Genomic DNA, 21,071 nt, shown 5'->3' on the forward strand with positions numbered 1-21,071 from the left:
AAGTGTGCTAGAGTTTGTTGTCCAGTAGTTTTTATGGTGTGATTAAAAGCACTGGGATCCTGGCAAGGCCTTACCTTAAATGATCCTGACATATTTTTGCACTGGGCATTTGTGGCTGTGCGCTGAGGACATGTGACAGCTGAAAGGGGCAGGGGGACAATGCCCAATTGGTGGGCATATCTCCATGAATGTACCTTATTTAGGGGTTTGGATCATGCTCAGGCTTTGCCCTGTCATGAAAGGGAGCCTGTACGAATGACCAGGGGCACGGTGCATCCCATGCTCCCAGCCAAAATCTACCTACCCATTTATTTACCATCCTGAGTATTACTATACCAAAGGTATAGTATTTTCCTTATGATCCTCTTGAATCATAAGGTATTACAGTTTTTTTTGGTGTCATGCCATTAGCACAATATTCACTATTTTACCATCCAAAAGATCATGCAGAGAAGCAAAATTTATTTCCTTTGGTTGGTGTTGCGTCCTGGCTCAGGCCTTAGGTCAACACTAAATATTCTGTACTGAAGTGCCAGCAGTCAGCAGGAGTGCTTCCCTGAATCAACAGCAGAAGCAACCTTTTATGAGACTAAGGAAATTGTCCAATTGATTCCAGTCATTCCTGAATGCAATTCCACAAATGACATGAAAAGCAGCTTAGTGAAATGGCCAGACTTACCAGTAGAGATAATAGAAGAAGGAGAGGAGGTAGAAGGCCAGCTTACACCAGGCCTCTTTCTGGCAGTAACTCAAGGTGTCTGCGTTCATGACTGCAGGTGGATCATAGGCCAGCTCTGAGCTGTCTGCTGGGCAACGAAAATACCTGAAAGAGCAGGAGAAGACACCTGGAATGACTCTGTAGTAATCTGTATTAAGTATGTGCAGATACACATCTGACTACCATCTTCCATGATAAAGAAGGAATTCCTCTTTTTTTCCCAAGTCTCTACTTCCAGACACCGTAAAAATGAGGATGCTGGATCATCTCCTTTCTTACAGAACCAAGCAATTAATGAATGTGGATTTACTGTGGTCTATTAATTCTTCAGATGAAAACATTTCCCCTTCCTACAGAGTTATTTATGGCTTATGCACTCATAACTCACACATTGTGAGTGACAATATATGGTGGTTTGTGATCACACAGAAGGATTACAGGGCTTTTATTGCACCTACACAACTGATTTCAGACATGATGAAAGGTGACAGTCCCAACCAACTGGTAGCTAAGTTCCTCCAACTCTGAAAAGGAAAAAAGCCAATATGGAGTAATGTAAGAAGTGGCTGACCAATATTTTCTACATGTGGCACTGCTCAAAGATTTATCATCCAAATAATTTTCTTCAAAAAATATTTTTCTTCTTACGCAGGACAAATTTCTAATTATTCTCAGCAATGACTGAGTGAGAAAATCATGATGGAAAAACTTTTTTGGCAAAGGAGCTTTTGTCTCAGGTAGTTTGCAGTAAAAAGCAAAAGCAAAACAAACAAAAAAAAAGAAGTCCTCAACAAAGTTAAGGAACTGCTCTAAGATCAGCACAAATCAGAGGAAATATTGTTATTTCTGCTGCTTTGACAAAGTAAGCAGAAGATTGCTGATTGCTTACAGATGGATAGACAGAGAGGAAGATATAAAAACACCAAGCAAGCGACCAGCAGCAAACTTTCAAAGGAGATGTTCTCAAAATAACTTTGCCTTTCTCCCTTCCAGTGTTAGTCACATCCACTTACAACCTCTAATAAGATTGCAAGTTCTTTTATGGAGAACCACAGGTGGGATCTTGCTTAATTCTCTTCATTAGGATGAAGACATTACACAGTGTCTTCCCATGGTTCTGTGCAGAACTTTACACAATGAACCCAAACCTGCCTGTGGTTAAAGCAGAAGTAATTATGGAGTATCTATAGCAAAGCATATGAAGAATCATAGGAAAAAAAAAAAAGAGAATTAAAAATTTTCTCCAAAGGTTGATATCATTACTTAGAATCAGATCATTTTCCCCTTGGAAAGAAAAAAATTGCTTTTAGAAATTTTTCTAATGGGTCTCATTGTCACACTAAGGGTTGTTAACCCTTAGGAAAAGAGCAGCATAAAACATCATTTTTATTGCAGCACAACAATAGAGAGAAAAGCACTTGTAGCTCATTTAATTTAGCCTTCTCATAACTATACTGGCACTCTAATTTCTGAATAATACACTTTATCATGTGACTCTGCATTACCACTGAGCTTTTGCAGAAAAAAAAAAGTAAAAAAGTTCCTGGTTGAGATGATGATCTTGACTTCTTTACAGAATTATTCTTCTGTTACCATATGTACCTTTGTAACACAAAGAGACCCCGACAGACAAAAATCATCTCTGCTTTTACAAACACTGTGAAAATGAGAAACTAAGGAAGTCTCCAGACTGACAACCACAAAAACTGATGTCTCTTGGTTATTTTCAGAAGCAACAGAAGGCTGATCCTCCACTAGAATGCAGAGGGAGATGCAGCAGCAGCAGCTGCACTGCCTGCCTGGAAAACAACAGCAGTCTTGTGTGATCAGTTCTGGAAGCCCCTTGGTCAATATAAACACAATTCAGAGGTCCAGAGTGGGAACACTCCCCACTTCTTCATATGGACAGTGTGAAGAAACAGCTCTTCATCTGCTCCAATCCCTACTCCCCGAGTCTCTAAAAGAGGATTCCCTTGCAGAACAGAAATTCCCTACTGTACAGAAAGAAAAGACTTACTTTACACTGAAAAAAAAAATCCAAAAGCTGCCAAAGAAGATGAGACACAAAAATCTGTCAGCTTTCCCAGTCTGTTTCACAACTACAATGGAAAGGTTTCCTTGCTAGGGCTGAATGAAGAGGTCCAAGCTCTTTCAGATATGAACAGTCTTGCAACTCCCCATCTGTGAAGTATTTAGAGCCTCACTAAGCTCCACATTCAGATCCCAGCCTATTTCACTTCCATGTTTTCACTTGTGATGAGTGCATCCTGGCACCCTTCAGAATATCCATCCAAGTAACTGAAAGCCACATTGTATTATCATATGTTCTCCTTAGCCATTCTAAATCATGAAAAAATTTCCTTTTTCTCTGGAAATGTAAGTTTCAGTGCCTTATAGGCAAGAGCCTCTAGGCAAGAGGTGCTCACCCCCACTCCTATCACTGTCCTTCATTGTTCACAAAACCTGCATGTGTGCTGAGCTGACAACCAAGGCTAACAAGCAGTCAGCATATAAAAGAAGGGCTTACCTCCAGAAGTGATAAAAAAGCAAAGGAACATTTAGCCCCAGTGTGAGCCACTCCTGAGCACATAAAAACATTATGCAGAAAAGGCTGTGGATGGAGTACTCCGGCAGCACCAGCTAAAAGGAAAGGAACAGAAAGAACAGAAGTCAGTAAAACAAACACCTCTTTGATTTTAGTCACCTAGGTAGTTTTCCAGAGAACAAATCAGCTCTGCAAGTCTTGCAAGTCTCCTGTGTGTCTGTCCCTAGACACACCTCAGCTGGCAGAGAGCATGGCTTTGAGCAAGGAGCACAGAACCCAGGGCCAGGTTTGTTAAGGCTCTACCCAAGTTTGTACTCCAAGACATGGGACAAATCACTTAATGTCTCATCTGGTGTTCCAGATCTATGTCTACAAAACATACATTGTATTAATGCCTCCCTCACAAAAGCATTTTGAGACTAAATGAATGCCAGTAAAAGAGTTTTCAAAGAATGAAGTTTTATTACTGAAGCATTCAGAAAGGAAACAAAGCTACTCCTGGAGTTTTGCTCCTACATTGGAGGAGTGTCTCTGGAAAAACAAAGTGCTGCTTCTACCATTTTGATATGTTATATACACCATAAAGAGATCAAATCCATTACCAAGTCAGTCTTGCAAGCACAAACCCACTAAGACAGGAAACTCACTTCCTAAGAAAATCCAAGGCTCCCTACATTTGTTGTTTCAGAACCATGACGATTCTTTCTATTAAAAGAGAAAATGAGTGGGCAGCTGGCAGAAGCAGAAATGTATGTGATGTTGATTCAGAGTAGTTATTTCAAAAGGCACTTTGCTTTCTTCACTGCTTTCCCATTTCTTAGCTGTCTTTCTTCTTTTGTTTTCTTCCCATGTCTTTTCTCAGAAATCCCTGATTATTTTCTTCAAGTCACAGAAAAGACTAGTTTCCAGCAGTGCATATTTCTCAAAGCTAGACAAACTCACACACAACTCATCTGCATCCACTGCTTCATCTTGGAGATATATCAACCAAAATTAAATCACAAAAGGCATTTGGGGGCTTTTTTTGATGACAATTCATTATCATCTGTCAAATAATTAAAGCGAGCCCTATTTTTTTTAAAAACAAGGTAAAATTTACTACACAGTTTTTCCAAATAACTACTCCCATAGAGCTGTGCTGCAAGGAATTCCATCATCTTGGCTCTAGGAGTCTTTCCACCTCACATGGAACACACTGTTTAAATGCATTTCACTTCAGCACTTGAAGAACTTAACAGATTTGGGCATCTCCGTGACTGTGCCTTCAACTTAAACATTCTCAAGGGCTTATTTTATGTGGATGAGAAATCATAATACAATTATATACTTCAGATTCCAGATGGTACTTATTTATCACTGCTGGATCTTTTTTTTTTCTTCCGTTTGAGAATGTGATTTACAACATGACTATAACCTTTCCCCAAAGAATGATTCATCTTCATAACAAATTGTAGACAAGAAAGGTCTTCATGATGTACATCTGCCCACTGAACATCACAACACTCAAAAGCATATTACATTCATTTTCACATATTTGATTGCTGGTTCCAACACAATACACAAACTTAGCTAGACTGCAGCCCTGGTGCCTGGTCAGTGGGCTGGCTGGTAATAACAGGGAAGGAAACCCATGGTGAATATTTATGCAGACAGAGCTTGAAAAACAAACCAAAAATCTGCAGTGAAATTAGAAAGGAAACAAAGGAAGCTGAGGGCTCTCAGAGGTAGGCTCACTTTCCAGTCACAATTTCTGGTGTAAATTAAATCTATCTATACTTGTGGTAGAACAGCAAAAGGATCATTGATGCCTCTTCAACCTTTTCTTGGAGTGGTATTTTCCTGTAGACATAAATAAGAAAGGATAGTTGCTAATCACTGTTTCTGGAGAGAATTTGTGCAAAGAAGCAAACAAAGCCCAGCCTGCAAAGCCAGTTACATTCAGCTGATGTACTTCAGAGATCAAATCTAAAAGGAGGTGAGAGACTTGGAAGCATAAAGTATAGAAAGGCACTAACTAACAGCAAGGCTTATGAGGTCAAGTAAATAACTAAAATAAAACACTGCCCTCAGTTCTTGGCTGTAAGAATCATCCTGCAATTTGACACTATATGCTCTGAAAACAATGAAAACTGGAAATCAACTTTAGCAAACATGGGATTCAGCTCCTGGAGAGAAGAAAGCTGGCTGAGAAACAAGCAGCAGTCAATCCTTGTAGTTCCTGCTGAGGTACTCAACTGAAAAGCAACTTCAGTGATACAGATAACTGCAACAGGAACTAAGCCAATGTCTTTAATTCATTCCTGTGAGAGCATAGGAAGCTGTCAGATGGTAAACATGTTAGGATATAAATAGTACACTTCTATTTTGAACCAGGAACATCCTGATTCAGATAACGACCTCTGCTTTCTGACACAGCTCAAGATAAAGCTTGTGATGGTTATGAAACATGGAGGAGAAGGAGAAACTGGCATAGCAGCATAACTCTCAAGGGAGGCAACTTGGTCACTTTGAGTCCCAAGCTCAAATGGCACCACAAATTTACCACCAGAAATTCAGATGGCTGATACTTCACTGTGGAAAACCACAGGAAAACCTGAAAAGGAAGTCAGTTTCTGGACAAAAAAAATGCTGCTAATCAGAAATGCCACAACATAAGCAAGGGAAAATGAAACCACTCTAACTTTGTTAGTGTTGTTCTGATATAACTGCATAGTTAAGTAAATGTCCACATCAGTAAACCCTTATTCACAATTTATCACTCACATTTAAAATGTAAAACCTTAGGTGGGTATCATGCTCATTACCATTTCACCACAAGAAATGCACTCTCATACAAAGTAGTACACACACACTGCACATGGAGATTGATCCTTCTCTAATTCCATAGAAAATAAAGCAGGCTTTGCTATGGACAGACACCTAGGCTTGGCTGAACTAAAGAGCAGGAAAACAAGCACTGAATTTAAGCACCTATCAGCAGCTTCTTTCTGTTTATAGGAATACAAAGAGCCCTTTAGAGAAGCTCAGTCCTAAATAACATTCTTCTGTTTCCCATTTCCTAAATCTGTTCTGTTGTTCTTATACAAAAGATAAACTTGTCTTTTTCTGTCTGTATCTTTCCTCCTTGTTCTGTTTATTACAGATGGATACCTCCTTCTCAAATGTAATTTTGATTTTACAGGACACTATATCATTTTTACATGGAATGACTCTTACAGTTTTGTCTCACCAGTGAACAGGGTCCATAAAATACCTCATAGAAAACAGAACTGGAAAGATATTATGGAAGGAATAATAATATCCCTTCATCAGTGCTATTAAATTCTCACAAATCTCAAACGGTTTTCCCACTCTTAAGCCACTGAAATGTCAAGATTCTTCTTTCCAGCACTTTGCTTAGACCAATGCTCCTGAGTGTTCCACACTAATAATAATAATAATTCTCACAGAATTGCTGTTCCTTCCCCAAAACACCCAAGAGTCTCCATCAGTCTCCATCTGTGCCTGTCAACCTCCACACTGCAACCACAGATTTTACACTGTACCCAGAAATTGCCAGCCATCACACACTCCACCCTACCAGAGCTTCTGAGAGTCTTCATTACACTGTTGGAGGCTGAAACAACTTCCCTTCTTAATGCCTGCCCTCTCCTCCTACAGATGGCAGGAAAACCCTGCAGAGAAGTGGGGGTTGAATCTCCTTCTGGTGATTACCCCAGTGCAAACATGTTGTTCACCTTAAAATCACACCAGCCCCTTTCCATCCACCTGAAAGCAACAGAAAACTTCAAGCATCGTGCATGTGTGGAATCACAGGGCCAGATGAGGTCTGATCTAAGTGCACTCTGCTTTATTGCAGTGGTTATTGCTACTGCATCTGCCTGCACTAGAGGATGGCTGCAGCTTGTCACTATGGGGCTCATTTGCTGCTTTTTCCACCACATCCCTCAAAAAAGCTGACAGAATCAGTCCTCATCAATAGCAGGGGAAAGAGGGGGTGGAGGTGTACCCAAGGTTTTCAGGACACGGGAGTTATTTCAATAGCACTTTAAAGCGCATCCCTACAGAGCCTGCCAGAGCTAACCTGGGTTACTGGGGAGAGTGTCAGCTGAGTTAAAGACACTGTGAGATCAAAGGGAGATTATTTAATGACTCCAAAATTCCCCCAACTGAACAGCACAGACTGGCAAAATCAGAAGTGTAGTGCAAGAAAGGGAAAAAAAGAAAGCAAAACCATACAGAAAAATAGTAGCAGCATGTGCCTTAGCCCAGACTGTGTGTGTATGTGGAATGTACATACTCTGAAACAAATCATCTGTTTCCTCCTGCTGCTGCACAAACCAAAGAAGAAGGGTCAACTATGTGTAATTTAAATACACAGACCATACATCTTAATAATTCCAACAGCTTTAAACATACTGTCTGCTCTGATCAAACAGACCAAACACTAAATTTTACTCTTGAAATATAAGAAGTCTTCCCACTTTTCTAATCTACTTTAAATGATTTGGGTTACTTGACTTCCAAAACCTCTTCTGAAAGGCTGCCCTAGAGCCCAGTACAATGCTGTCACAGTAAATATACTAAGGTTTTCTGTCCAAATATTCAGGTCCAATTTATTTCAATTCTCCTGTTAAAATCCACACTTGCTTGTGTCTCTACAGACTGTTTGCTAGTTCCTAATTCAGTAGCATCAAATTGTTAGAACACAAACATGTAACAAAACCATTTTAAGTAATTCAAAACCATGTTTTACAAACCCCTAGAAGTATTTAGCAGTTTGGTAGGTAGATTTGTGCATGTAGTTCAGAAGAAAATGCTTGGGAGATGGATTCCAGATCATCAAAAGGACAATGTGCAGCTGAACCTACTAAATTAATATATGCAGCTTTACATTTTATCTGGGGGAGAGGAGCTGCACACACATGCAAGACTTAATGGTACCAACAAAATGCAGAGCACAAATTAAAAAAAAAAAAAAAAAGGATAACACATCTGTGTTTTCACCCCTTCACTCACTGCTCGGGATCACAATGAAACAAAGCAGCAAAAAGCCAGTGCTTTGTGAAGGTAATTTAATTATTCTAAAGAGCTATTGGAATTTCTTTAGACATTTCTCTTAAGTGGAATGTGAACATAAGTCACTCCGCAGCACAAATACCAGACAATGAAATGAGTAACACAAAGAGCCTAATTACTATTCTCACTCCATATCCATCTCAGACACAGTACAAGATCTAATATTAAAAGACAGGATTTCTGGATGCTCTTTCCATCTCAGCTACTAAACACATTTATATTTAGGCCTATCATTTCACTTCTCATTGTCTCTCTCTCTCTCTTCTGCTACATGGGGATAATTATATTCAATTCTATATATTCCACTGGAGCTAGTTTATGACTAGAATATTTAAGCTTTTTCTTAAGACCAGTAATAACTTCAACAGGAGTGAGAGATGAGAATCAGGTCTTCACAGGACACTCATCAGGAGTATCCATAAATATTCTGGTATTGCAGAGCCCGTGGAAGGTCACAGCAGACAACAGGTAAAAAGGTTATGAAACGGATTTAAAAAAAGACTGAAAGGTCTGCAGGGCACCAGCACAATCCAAGAAGTGCCCCATGCTTGGCAGGCACGTCATTAGGGCAGATGTGCTGTGATCTTACAAGTGCATCTCCTCTGCAAACTGTTCTTTTCCACTCAGCAGGGATCAGGAGACATCTTTATGACCTTCCTTTTTCTAACGCTAATTCCGAACCAGCAACAGAAGCTGGGATGGCAACCCCGGAGCGCCAACTCCTCTAATTCCCACAGTGCTGGCAGAAAACAGGGTAATAAACCTCTCCTTGCCCTACCTCACTTTGGTATTTCAGGCACAAGCAGCCAGGACACCCCGCAGCTGGGCTGCTCCAAGAGCTCCTGCCGCCTTTGTCTGCTGCTCCCCCAAAAGTGGGGAGAGCGGCAATTAGCGCAGCAGCTGCTCGTTAGGAGCTACAAAACCAACCCCCGGCTCACAGGCAGGGCTATGAATGCACAAACCTCAGGGATGATCAAAATGAACTTCAGCCATCTGCAGGGCTCAGGAAGGGCCCTCAGGCCTTCTCCTGGGGGTCTGCCCAAGATTGACACTTCCATAAATGCTGAAAACGAAGTGTTTGCTAGAGGGCTGTTTGTGTGTGAAGAGTGGCAGTCTGAGGAAGCAGATTTGGTGCAGTGCAGGCGTGGCAAAGACATTTCCCTCCCTGGCACTACAACAGCTTTATAGAAAACATCGGCAACGAGATGCAAGGCAGGACATTTAACTCTCAGCAGAAAAAAAACCTGCATCCATAAACAGGCATGGGGTGAAATCATCGTGGCAAAGACATTTCCCTCCCTGGCACTACAACAGCTTTATAGAAAGCATCAGCAACGAGATGCAAGGCAGGACATTTAACTCTCAGCAGAAAAGAAACCTGCATCCATAAACAGGCATGGGGTGAAATCATCATGGCAAAGACATTTCCCTTCCTGGCACTACAACAGCTTTATAGAAAGCATCAGCAACGAGATGCAAGGCAGGACATTTAGCTCTCAGCAGAAAAGAAACCTGCATCCATAAACAGGCATGGGGTGGAATCACTGTGCTCTACATTCAGGAATTATACTGCTTTTTGTAATTGCACAGTAGCTTTATAAGGTGTGATCCCAACTTAAAGCCACACTGAACATTCTGCCAAACATAACAGTGACCTCTGGTTTAACTTCCTTCGTTTTATTAAAATGCAAATACTTACTTTATTGCATACTGAATTAGAGCAAATATAGGCCATTAGCAAGTCAAATTCTGCCAATATTTCAACACAGCTCTGAGGAACAGATGCATAAATTGCATCACCCCAAGTGGCTGAGAAGTACACTGCTCTCAGGAGCACAGCACAGACAACATTACTCATCTACATTTTTGCTGCATCTTCAGCTTATTCCACCGTTACTTGTGGTGTTCTCCCACTGCAAGGACTTATGTTTACAAGCCCTCGAGAAGAGGACTGGGAGAAGCTGAATTGTAGAGCAAGAGGTCATCAGTTACAGAGTGACACTTTGTTTGGCACTTTGATTATTGACTAAACACTTAGAGATGAGATTAGCAGCAAAATATAGCCAGTTAAACTGAAATAGTTTCATACAGAAATATTTTCATGAGTAATAACACTGTGAATATCTCCCTTTAAAGGATATTCCAGTTTTCATCAGGCATCACTCTGGCAAATCCTACTTCCCCCCTGGAGCAGAAGATGAATAAGGACCAAACTGTGACTGAGTCAAAAGTTTGAACTCTTCACTCTTGCAATAGTTTTCCTAACTTTTCCCATTACAAGCTCCCCCTGCTATGAGCACCTGGCAGACACAGCAGGATCTATCTTCTCATTATCCCTAGGTAAGCACACAGACATCCTTAGGCAATTATTGCTAAAAATAACAATTGTTATGTTCTAACTTTTCAAAAGTGCTGAATTCAGGAACTTGTAAAATTGACTAAAAATAGTGTTGGCACAATTCACTTAATCAATGAGTGTCAGTAGTGAATGAATTGCCTGCCAGAAGTACTACACTTCCTCTCAGTCCTTTAGTCCTATTTTAAGGGCTTTCTTTCCAGATATGATACAGTATCGAAAGAAAGGACAAGAGGGATTATATTCAGTATTTTTACTGCAATAGTAATACTTTGTTTAGTAAATATGAATACAACCTCTTTAAAATAAAACAGCAAGTGTGAAGAAGAGATGCACTATCTCTAGTCAAACAACATTTATGGGATAATTTGTGTACAAAGTATAAATACTGCCAGCTCTTTGATCCCAATTCTACTATCAGTTCTGCAAAATAGCTTCTGGGCCAAGTTCCATTCTTTCTGATGAAATTCAAACTATGTGGGTGCCCAAAAGACTAACTGAATAGGGAATGCCCAATTTTATCCCATTCCACACTTCATAGATAACAAATAAGTAGGCAGAAAAGAGTGAAGAGAGGGAAAGAGGGAAGCTTTTAGATTATCTGTGCTGAATTTTCTGTCAGAATGCAGCATTGAAAACAAATAAGTAGGCAGAAAAGAGTGAAGAGAGGGAAAGAGGGAAGCTTTTAGATTATCCATGCTGAATTTTCTGTCAGAGTGCAGCATTGAAAAAGGCAGCTTGGTAACAAAGGTACTGAAGGCCTGGAAATCTATTACAAGATTCAGGGAAAATCATTATGTCCTTCATCCTTCTGGTGCAAACAAAACCTCTACCAAGTGTGAATCACTATGAATATATTAACTCCCTCCTCATTTAGGCAAGCTGCAGAAAACAATTAAACCAACACAGAGCTAGTGAAAGTGTGTCATACTTCAGCTACAAATATTTTACTTGCTTTTCTTGTATCTCCACTTCTCCTGTCATAATTCTTCTTTCTTTCTTTCCCTTGTACAACCTAAGGACAGCCTCACTGTTTACATGAACAGAAGATTTAGAATTTATCTATCATATTTCTGTATGAAACTAGTGAGAGATGCTGTGTGAAAGTTGTCTAAAAAGAACTCCACCGTAAGTCATGATTTTCATAAACTCAAAATTGTGTACTAATACATTTTTAGCTAACTTCACATTTTACCCTTGAAGTGCAAAAAATACGCTCTCCTAATGTAAAAATATCTTGTCAGAGCCACTCTGAAGGCCAGAATAAAGTTGGCTTTATCATGCAATAGAAGTTTAGCAGTACCTTTCAAGTAAGAATGGAGTACTGAAATACAGACCAGTTTCGGGTTTCTCACACATGTTTAGAATCTAATGCATTTCAAAAAGTTTTGGGGCACTTCAAACAATGGAGAACTTCAATGAATTTAGTTTTATGAAGCATGCTGCAATCACAGTCCAAATCCTAATGGAAAGAATATGCAGAGCATGGCAAGCTGACACCCTGCAAAATCTGCAGGTATAATTAATGCCTCTGAAACAGCAATATCCTTTATTCCAGTGGCTACATGCAAACCCTGGAATTTCTTCTGAGGCAGTTTGGAAGCAGTTTGGAATTTTGTGTGTGCATGTATAGCAGAGGGGTGTAGCTCCCACTCAGTGTGATACTGACAGAGATCTAGCTCATCTTATTGCCCCTGTTCATTAGTATTTCTGTAGAGCAAACATCCCAAGCCTGCAAGCATACAACACCAGATAATTTAATTCCCAGCAATCTGAAATGTGACCACAGCAGTTTGGGTCTGACTCCAAACTGGGCTGGATTTGAACAGCTTCTGTAGAGATCCAAGATGCAATTATTGAACCAACAAAACATCAGACCCCTCAAAAACAGCAAGGAATTTTTTACCTTTGGTCAAAAATAAAACATTCAAGCTCTGCCTGCAAACAAGAAAACCAAGTAGATCTCCAAAAACAAGATTTCTATCATCAGAACAACTGTGCAACCTTTCCTTTCCTGTTGTGTACATATCTGGTGTAAACAAATGTTCTTCATATTTATTACCATGTGGTTTTTGTAGCATCTGGCACAACCAGGCTTTACTCTTTACCTGAGACCAAAAGCACTGCTGTAACAAACACCAACACAAACATTATAGAAAAGGAGAGCCAAGTCTTGCTGAAAGTCATCTCTCAACACAACCTTTAAAAGATCAAAGTATCCAACTAAGATAACAGAATGCAAAATTCAAAAAGTGGCAAAATGTAAGACAACAGAACATCCACCTAAAGACAACAAAAGTAGACTTGTATTACATTTTCTTCCAAAAAGGAGAATGTGTACTAAAGCTACCCTTTTGACTTAAGACAGTTTTAAAACATGAAGTTTTCATCTGATAATGTTAATTCAGAATATCACTGTAGTCCCAATAACAGATCATCTGTTTAAACCTGTAAAGAAAGGATTAATGAACATCTGTTTCAGATTCACATTGCTTATCAGGCCAGTTAATCGCAAGTTCAGATCATGACAAAACTATCTCATGGAATCCAATCAAAAGCATTCAACTCTGTTCTGAACCACTGAAATTGCAGTGCAAAGAGTGAGGAGGAAAAAAAGTAAAGGCTTTTGAGATTATAAAAACAATCTTTAAAATACATAGTAATTACTTAAATAGTTTTATACACTGCCTGGGTATAACCTTCTGTGTTGCCCTGAGTCACAGGGAGACATTGAATGACAGCCTGGGTATCTGCAGTATTTTTGCTACCCACAGAATTTTATATTCCCTCTTCTGAAGATATCCACATTGTCTCTTGATTGGGGATTATGCTCCCAGTCACTCTGTGGGAAGGGTCTCCTGACAGTTTTCCTGCTGCCCAGAAGATTACTCAAAACTCAGCAGTTTCATCACATTGATGAGGTGTGAAAAGAGAGAGCATTAGATACATCAAGAAACATGACATGTACTGAGAAGCCAGCAGCAATGATGAACTCTTTGGTCTCTAATGAGAGTGGACAAAGTTCATGTGCTCCATCATTGTAACAATCGCTGCTAACAGCAAAAATGTCACACGCTGCCATTTTTTGTTCCCTTTTGTGATCTTTGTTTGAGCAGCAGTTTATCAGAACTCTGGAAACATCATCCTCTTTCTCCTGTAAGGCAGAACACCACTGCCATTTCCACAGCCCAAAAATGCCTAATGATTAGACTGAAAATTCTGTTTTCCTCTTAGATAACACAAGCACCTAAGCTTCAAAGACTAGTCCACTACCAGGTAAGAGGAAACCTGGGATATATTAACCCTGCAGACTTATCCCTCTAAGTGTGGCAATGCTGCAACATTTTCTTTTTCTGTTAAGTCCAACTTGAAGAGGAATTAAAACACATTTATTGAGGTTGTAAAAAATGTAGAGCACTACCAAAGTAAAACCATTGCTGCTATTCCCAGTTTCACAACAAACTAATTGTCTTGCTGCTGGAGTTTCCACTTAGAGGAGATTTCTCAGCCCCAGGGAGAAAGTGTGATTCCCTCTTACAATATGGATGGTTATACACCACTTTCAAAATTCCTTGTGATTATGCATCACATTTGCTAAATTTGCTTATATAAGCTCACATTAAGCATTTTAATGAGCCATGCTATAGGCTTACAGAAGGGCTCTGCTAATGACCATCAGCCTGCAGACTGGGTAAAAGAATGCTACACATCCATAAATCCCTAAATGCATGATGAAGCAATCAACACACAGACCCAAACCCACACTCTTAAAATCCATCACATTATCTCAGGCTTGCCAGTGACCATGAGGCAGAACAACACAGAGAGTGATCCTGGCAATAACTAGCAAATTTATCAAGAAGAAAAGAATGTGATCAGTCGTTGAAATGAGCTACTGGGACACCTGACACTCCTCAAAGGAGAGTGGCCACTGGAGATGCTGCAAGCAGGGAATGCTAGGAGCCACAGGAAGGTGAAGGTCTGGAGCCTATCAAGGTCCAAGTAAAAAAAAAATATATATTTTATATGGCAATTACTCCAGTGCATATTGGTCAGTCTCCTCCAGCCAAAATATGGGAGAAAAAAAAAAGTCAGCTGGACAAGGGTAAAAAAGGAAAGATAGAGCTTTTTAACAAGGTTGATTTCACATAATATTTAGAGATCTTTAAAGGAAAAGAAGCTCTGTACTCAAATAATCCTCTTCTGCTATTAAGGAAAAGCCTAAAAGCTAACTTTCCCTGTTAGCTGATCCAAGGAGCTCAGTAATGTTTCACTGGACATATTGTGCGGTTTTGTCCAAACTTTGGGAGTCTGCTTTCACTGCTGACAAACAGGCATGACACAGACACAGGACCAAGCCTTATCTCCATCCTCAGAATGCTCTGTCCACAGCTGAACCTGTGGTGTTAACCCAAAACCCTTCAAGCTCCTGCTTGCTCTGGATGTCTCTGGATTACTGTTACTTGAACACATGGGAGTAATTTTAACTTTTTTTACAGAATATGTAAATGTTGAAATGTACTGAAACAAAACTGTACAGACAGTGTGTGTCTGGAATTCTGTATTACACTCACTAGGTTTTACATTTTATTTACACTGTCTCAGTGTGAACAGAATGGCAATTCTACAATCGCTCTTTGAGGTCCTGTGGGTTTTGGTTATTTACCAAAACCTGTAAATACAGTAAAACATAACTATCACAGGTATTAGGACATATAAAATGAAATATAAATTTAAGATAGACATTTATTTTACTTTTGCAAAGTGGTAAAAACCAGAATTGAACCTTGTAAACACCAGAACTACTGAATACAGAATAAATTTCCACCATTACCACAGCAGATCCAGCTCCACTGGAAACCACACTGACAGAGGCACAAGACCAGACCAAGCACTGGCACTGCCCAACCACCTGACTAAAACATTAAAATTTGCTTCAAATATGTTAGGTTAATTGGTTTTTTTTGTTTTGTTTAAAACACCCCAGCTCCTGATCCACTATCTACTATACTACTGCTGGTACTGGAGTGCTGAACTGGCTGAGCTGGGTTATTCAAACCCAGTCCCTGCAGGGGCTTTTGTCTGTGTGTTTGTATTCTTCAAGACAGTTCAAGTTCATCTGGAACATCTTTGAGATTAATGTCACCTTGCCTGTGGTTAGAATTCTTGCTGAATTTACTCTCTTCCCATCATCCCTTAAGGATTCGTAAAAGCCAAAAAACCCCAAATAAAATCAAGAAAAAGGATTGAGCTCTGGTACAGTATTTTCTTACACTTGCAGTTTTAGGAATTTTAGGCATAACTTAACTAAAATGCCGCACTACATCAGAAAAATGAGTAAAAGTCTGATCAACCTCAACTCCCTCCACACTAAGTTCCAGTTCTGATGTTCAGAAATCATTCTTACTTTAGCTTAATGGGCTTTAAAAACAAATATTTGCTGATAATTGGAGGAGAGTTACTTAAATTGTTGAGCAGTGTCTGGCATGAGCAAACTGAAACCTGAAATGTGTTCACTGAGCAAGAAGTTCAATCAACTCTCCTCCTTAGTGAGGATTTATTGAATTAATTCCAAAATTATGATGCATAACCTAATCAAAATTTAATTTAAATTTCCTCCAAGGTAAAGTAACAATATTGCAGTGCTTGATTAATGAATTTGACTGTATTTTAATCTAGGAAATTCCTAATTGTCCTTAGTGTTAACGTAAGTTTCAATTAGGAATTAAAAAAATAAGGAATCAAGCTGTTAGGTGGATTTCTTAAATACAACTGCAATTGCAATTAAATAATATCACTGTCATCAGTAACTGAACATATTTTAACAGCCCCCCCCAAATATTTGACTGTAAAAGTCATGGTAGACCTCACAGGCACATCTTGGCCCATCACAGGCACCCCTCAGCAGGGCTGATAAGCCCAAGAAGTCTGAGCTGCTCTGTACTGCTCTGCTCCCACCCACCACCAGCTTGTGTCCTCTGGACAGCACTGCAGGGAGCCATGGAATCACATCCTTAGGGAAACAAAGGCACTTGAGAGGGAAAAAAGCCTCCACAGCATTTGCTCACCCCGGTGTGTCCTGTGCAAATCACCTGACACTTGTATGGAACCAATGTCTGCATGATGGGATATTCCACAGGAACACAGATCCATCCCAGAAAACCCCACAGCACTGAATACAATCAGGCACCTGCAGCCTGAGAGGACCTCACATGGTGCTGGGTTCAGAAAAGAAGCCTTCTTCTCATTTACTTCAGGGCAGGAGAGACCTGACTGTGGCTGTGAAATGTTCATATCTTCATTATGCTGAATCAATCATTATTCAGTAACAAGAAAATTTAGGTTTATACAATCCTACAGCACTGTAGAAACAAGGAGCCATGTGTTCCTGCATGTCTACATGCCAGCACCATACAGACCTGCTTCACACAAACCCTTCTTGTTTTAATGATACAGAAGCATTTTCTCCAAACCAAACATCAGAAAATGCCTGGTTGCAAAACAGTTGCATCCTCCATTCTATTTTGGAAAATGTAAATAAGTTACATAAGTATATATAATAGCTGGTGAAATATCACACACCTGGTCACAGTTTCTCAATAAACTTCTCCAAGTGTTTTGGATATAAACCCAAAAACACATCGTTAAAAAGGTCTTTGCTCACTGGAATCAGATTTCTATGACATATTTAACAATTTAACAATTCCCAAGGACCCCTTCTAAAACCAGTGAATAATGAAATTGAACATACTTTTATAGCCCACCTCTAACCTCTTTAAAACAACAAATTTACATCAGCTCTTAAACATTAAGTTCTAATGTCAAAAATAGCAAGATACCACAGTTTTCAATGCCCTATAAAAGAACTTCCTGACTTCAAAACAGGTATGCTGTTGTTTCATAAAAATAGAAACAGACCCTAAAGCCACACAATATTGAAGGATATATTTAGTACTTGCTGGAAGAATCCTAACAGCTATTTTCCTGTATCAATATAGCTGGCACTCAATTCTTTACTGTTTTTCCTCAATTTTCCTCTATGCTACATAAAACACAGCTGCTTTTAGCGGTTGTCAGATTTGAAGGCTACAAATCTCTGTAGTTATTGCACCCTCCTCTTCTTGCATATAATCTCTCAATTAAAACAAATGTCTCCCCAAAGAACTTTGAAGAAGAGGCTGAATTAACAAACCATTTAAGTGAAACAGAAGCAAGCCAATCCCTCATGAATACAGAGTCTGCAATTAGCCAAAACGCTCCATTTTGCCGTTCACAACAAGGCCAATGTGCAATAAAAATTAAACATTGATGCAGGCAAGGCATTCCCATGGGGCTCACATATATTAAACCATTACCACTCAACAGTTGCTTTATGACCAAGAAACTGGGACACAGCTTGAGACTGGCTGGCTGCCTGTTTGATAAAGAGGAAAGCTATTGGTAATAAGTAGTTTCCTTTCTTTTTGTATCCGACGTGGCATAACCAGGCTCAGGAAGTACTCAGATGTGGCTCTGAGCACCCACATGCTCACAGGGGTGCCAAACAGACAGGACTCAGGTTCTGACTGAGCAGAGGATGGCAGCCCAGAGGTTCTGCATGGAGGCACAGCTATGCCTTTGGGTCAGCTCACAGTGATAATCCCCAGCACTGGCTTTCCCAAAACCTCTGAGGATGATGTTTGTTAAAACCCTATCTGAATTTAGGTCTTAGCTTGATTAGGTTGTGTTCAGCAGTCCCCACTGCAGTGATGACCTTTTTAAGGAAAAATGCAGGATTTAGGTGGCTTTGTTACCACTCTGTAGAACAAAATGTATAGAACCTTGAACACAGAATAAAATTGTTTGGAACCATGATTATTTTTACTTCAATGGGACACAGGAAAAACAAAGATTGCTTATGAAAATCCTATTTGAAGCCACAAATAGGTAACCCACAATCTATCAGCTCCTTCAAATGTCTCAGAAGCTGAGGCACTCAGCATCTCACCTGTGTCAAGCTGAAATACATACTGTTACCAACTTTTCTATTCCATCAACCAGAAACCTTGAACATTAGATAGGTAACTAATAAAAATGTTCAGCATGTCAAATACTAAGCCAGTGTTCAAAAAGAAAGGGTATTTTTAAAGCCTGTACTACAACTGTAACAGCAGTTTAATAGGACTATAAAAGAAGCTCCAGCTGTAAAAGGACTTGCTACCTTGGAAAAGCTCGTTCCAAAATAAATGGCCTGATGTTCTGAAGTTCAGTTTTTATCCAGACAACCTCTATTATGTCAACCTTTTACAATTTGTCTTGCTCTGTCCTTACAAGGTCATCCTGACATTCACTTCTCAGTTGAATCCAGCTTTCCATCAACAGAGTATGAGGATCAAAGAGAAAATAAATGCACATTGCCACAGGAGGGCTTTAATTCTCATAAACTTCACAAATCCTTGGCTGGTTCACACTCACCTTTCGCAGGAGGAAGCAAATCCGCTCAATATTCCTCAGCCTCTCCCTCTGTCAAGAGAAAGCGGGGGAAAGGCAGGAGATTAGCTGGTGTCACAAATGAAGACAATATATCACAATTACAAGGGGTCAATGTTTTAATTAATGGCTGCAGTGAAGCAGCACATGTTATTAATCTGGATTGACAGCACTCACTTCTTATCCACTGCTTGCACACACAATGATTTTCCCATTTCTAAGTCCCAGTGAGTTATTTCTCCTTTGTTACTGGGTGTAACAATATCAGCTGGGGATTCAAGCCTGTGTTAGCCTTCAGCCAGAGGCTGCAACTCTTTTAAGTCATCATTTGTGGCTCTATCCAATTGTGCCAGTTGATACCACAGAGACCTGGTCTTGCATTTTCAGGCACCCAACCTCTGGCTTCAAGATAAATCTGAGTGGGAAAAACAATGAAGTTTGCATGGCAGCTCTTCCTCTATCACTAAGATGGTGCCTGAACATGTGATACTAGAATTTAACACATTTGTTACTGTCATATTTTCTGAAAAATCCCTTCACCCAGGATTTTGCTCCTGGGAAGCTGAGAAGCCTCAGAGAAAAAGGAAAACAATTCTTATCTCATTTGCTTCTCCTGTGTTGTGCTCATGTGGAATGTGTTTGGAGATTGTTTACCCACAGGTGATTGTTTCACTGGATTTTGCTGTGAGTTGTTTTGACTTTTTGGCCAATTGGGGCCAAGCTGTGTCAGGACAATGGAAAGAGTCACGAGTTTTCATTATTATCTCTTTAGCCTTCTGTAAGTATTCTTTCTGTATACTTTAGTATAGTTTAGTATTCTTTAATATAACATCATAAAATAACAAATTAGCCTTCTGAGAACATGGAGTCAGATTCATCATTCCTTCCTTCATTGGGGCACCTAGCAAATACAATACACGTTAGTGAAAAATATCTGAAATGGCCTAGAAATGCCACTTGAAACAACAGATACATTCAAAAATACTGAGAATCACTGTAATTAGGCATTGTGACTCAAAAGATGTTCTAAAAACTCAACTCAGAGAAAGAAGATAAATCAAAGCCAGGCTTTCTTTTCAATGGCTCATAATGAGAAGCTAACCAGCAAAACCAAATTTCACTGCATAGCCCCTTGGCTGGAGTTACTGTGAAAGATTCTACTTAGTGTTAGTTACACTGCAAAAGGCAGAGTGGGCTTGCTGTCCTCAGAAGATTACCTGATATTTTCATTTAGATATGGCAAAATATTCCAAACAATTAATGTTTTTAAACAGGTAATGTACTATAACAATGTGAGAAGCCAACTCTCCCTAAGCCTTTTGCTTTTCAAATGTTTTAAAACTCAAGGTTGTGGCAAATTTAATTCTAATCTCCAAATAAATAGATTTTTTCCTTTTCTGTCCCCAAGTTTAAGCCATTGAGAGCCACAGAGGCAGTGGCAACTTGATAGGCCCCAGAAAAATACTGTGCCTCTTTTTGGAGTCTTGTTATTTTTTTTTTTTTATCGTGGAGACCAATTTCATTACCATTTTAAAATACAATGAGATTATCTCCATAGAGCATCCCAACTTTTTGGAAGTGAACAATTTACTAGAATTTGGTACATATAAATTCAGTGTGTAGTTCTCAGATAGTAAGTAAAAACAGATAAAGTGGATTGAAAATCAGATTACTTCCAGTAAATTCAAAACCAGATGACATCCATTGATGTCCTCTATAGGATTTCTTCATACAATTTCCTTCTTTTTTTCTCATTCTTTGATTATGTTAGTGAACAGTAAAAATATATATATATATATTCTAGGATTATAAATTTATATATTTATTTATAAATATTCATGCTTAAAATCATCAGTGGTCTAAGCAGTACATGTCCTCAGCTGAGTTATGGAACAAGGTTAAGT

At 39.4% G+C, this 21,071-nt stretch overlaps 1 protein-coding gene across 6 annotated transcripts in view; it reads right to left on the minus strand.

The window, feature by feature from the left end:
• Positions 1-21,071, minus strand: part of CNIH3 (cornichon family AMPA receptor auxiliary protein 3) — a 70,114-nt gene that overhangs the window by 26,536 nt on the left and 22,507 nt on the right. For all 6 annotated transcript variants that reach the window (XR_011678460.1, XR_011678459.1, XR_011678456.1 and 3 more), the window contains exons 3-5: positions 19,153-19,200; positions 3,246-3,358; positions 680-823 (exon numbers count right to left, since the gene is read on the minus strand). Coding sequence is in view for 2 of the 6 variants with exons in the window: in XM_071422087.1 (XP_071278188.1) it covers positions 680-823; positions 3,246-3,358; positions 19,153-19,200 (305 nt within the window). In the remaining 4 variants the exon portion in view is untranslated. The remainder of the gene's footprint in view (positions 1-679; positions 824-3,245; positions 3,359-19,152; positions 19,201-21,071) is intronic.

The sequence above is a fragment of the Agelaius tricolor genome, unplaced genomic scaffold (assembly GCF_023055355.1).
Source record: "Agelaius tricolor isolate 1412-34295 unplaced genomic scaffold, bAgeTri1.0.p SCAF_1, whole genome shotgun sequence".
NCBI classification, from domain to species: Eukaryota; Metazoa; Chordata; class Aves; order Passeriformes; family Icteridae; genus Agelaius; species Agelaius tricolor.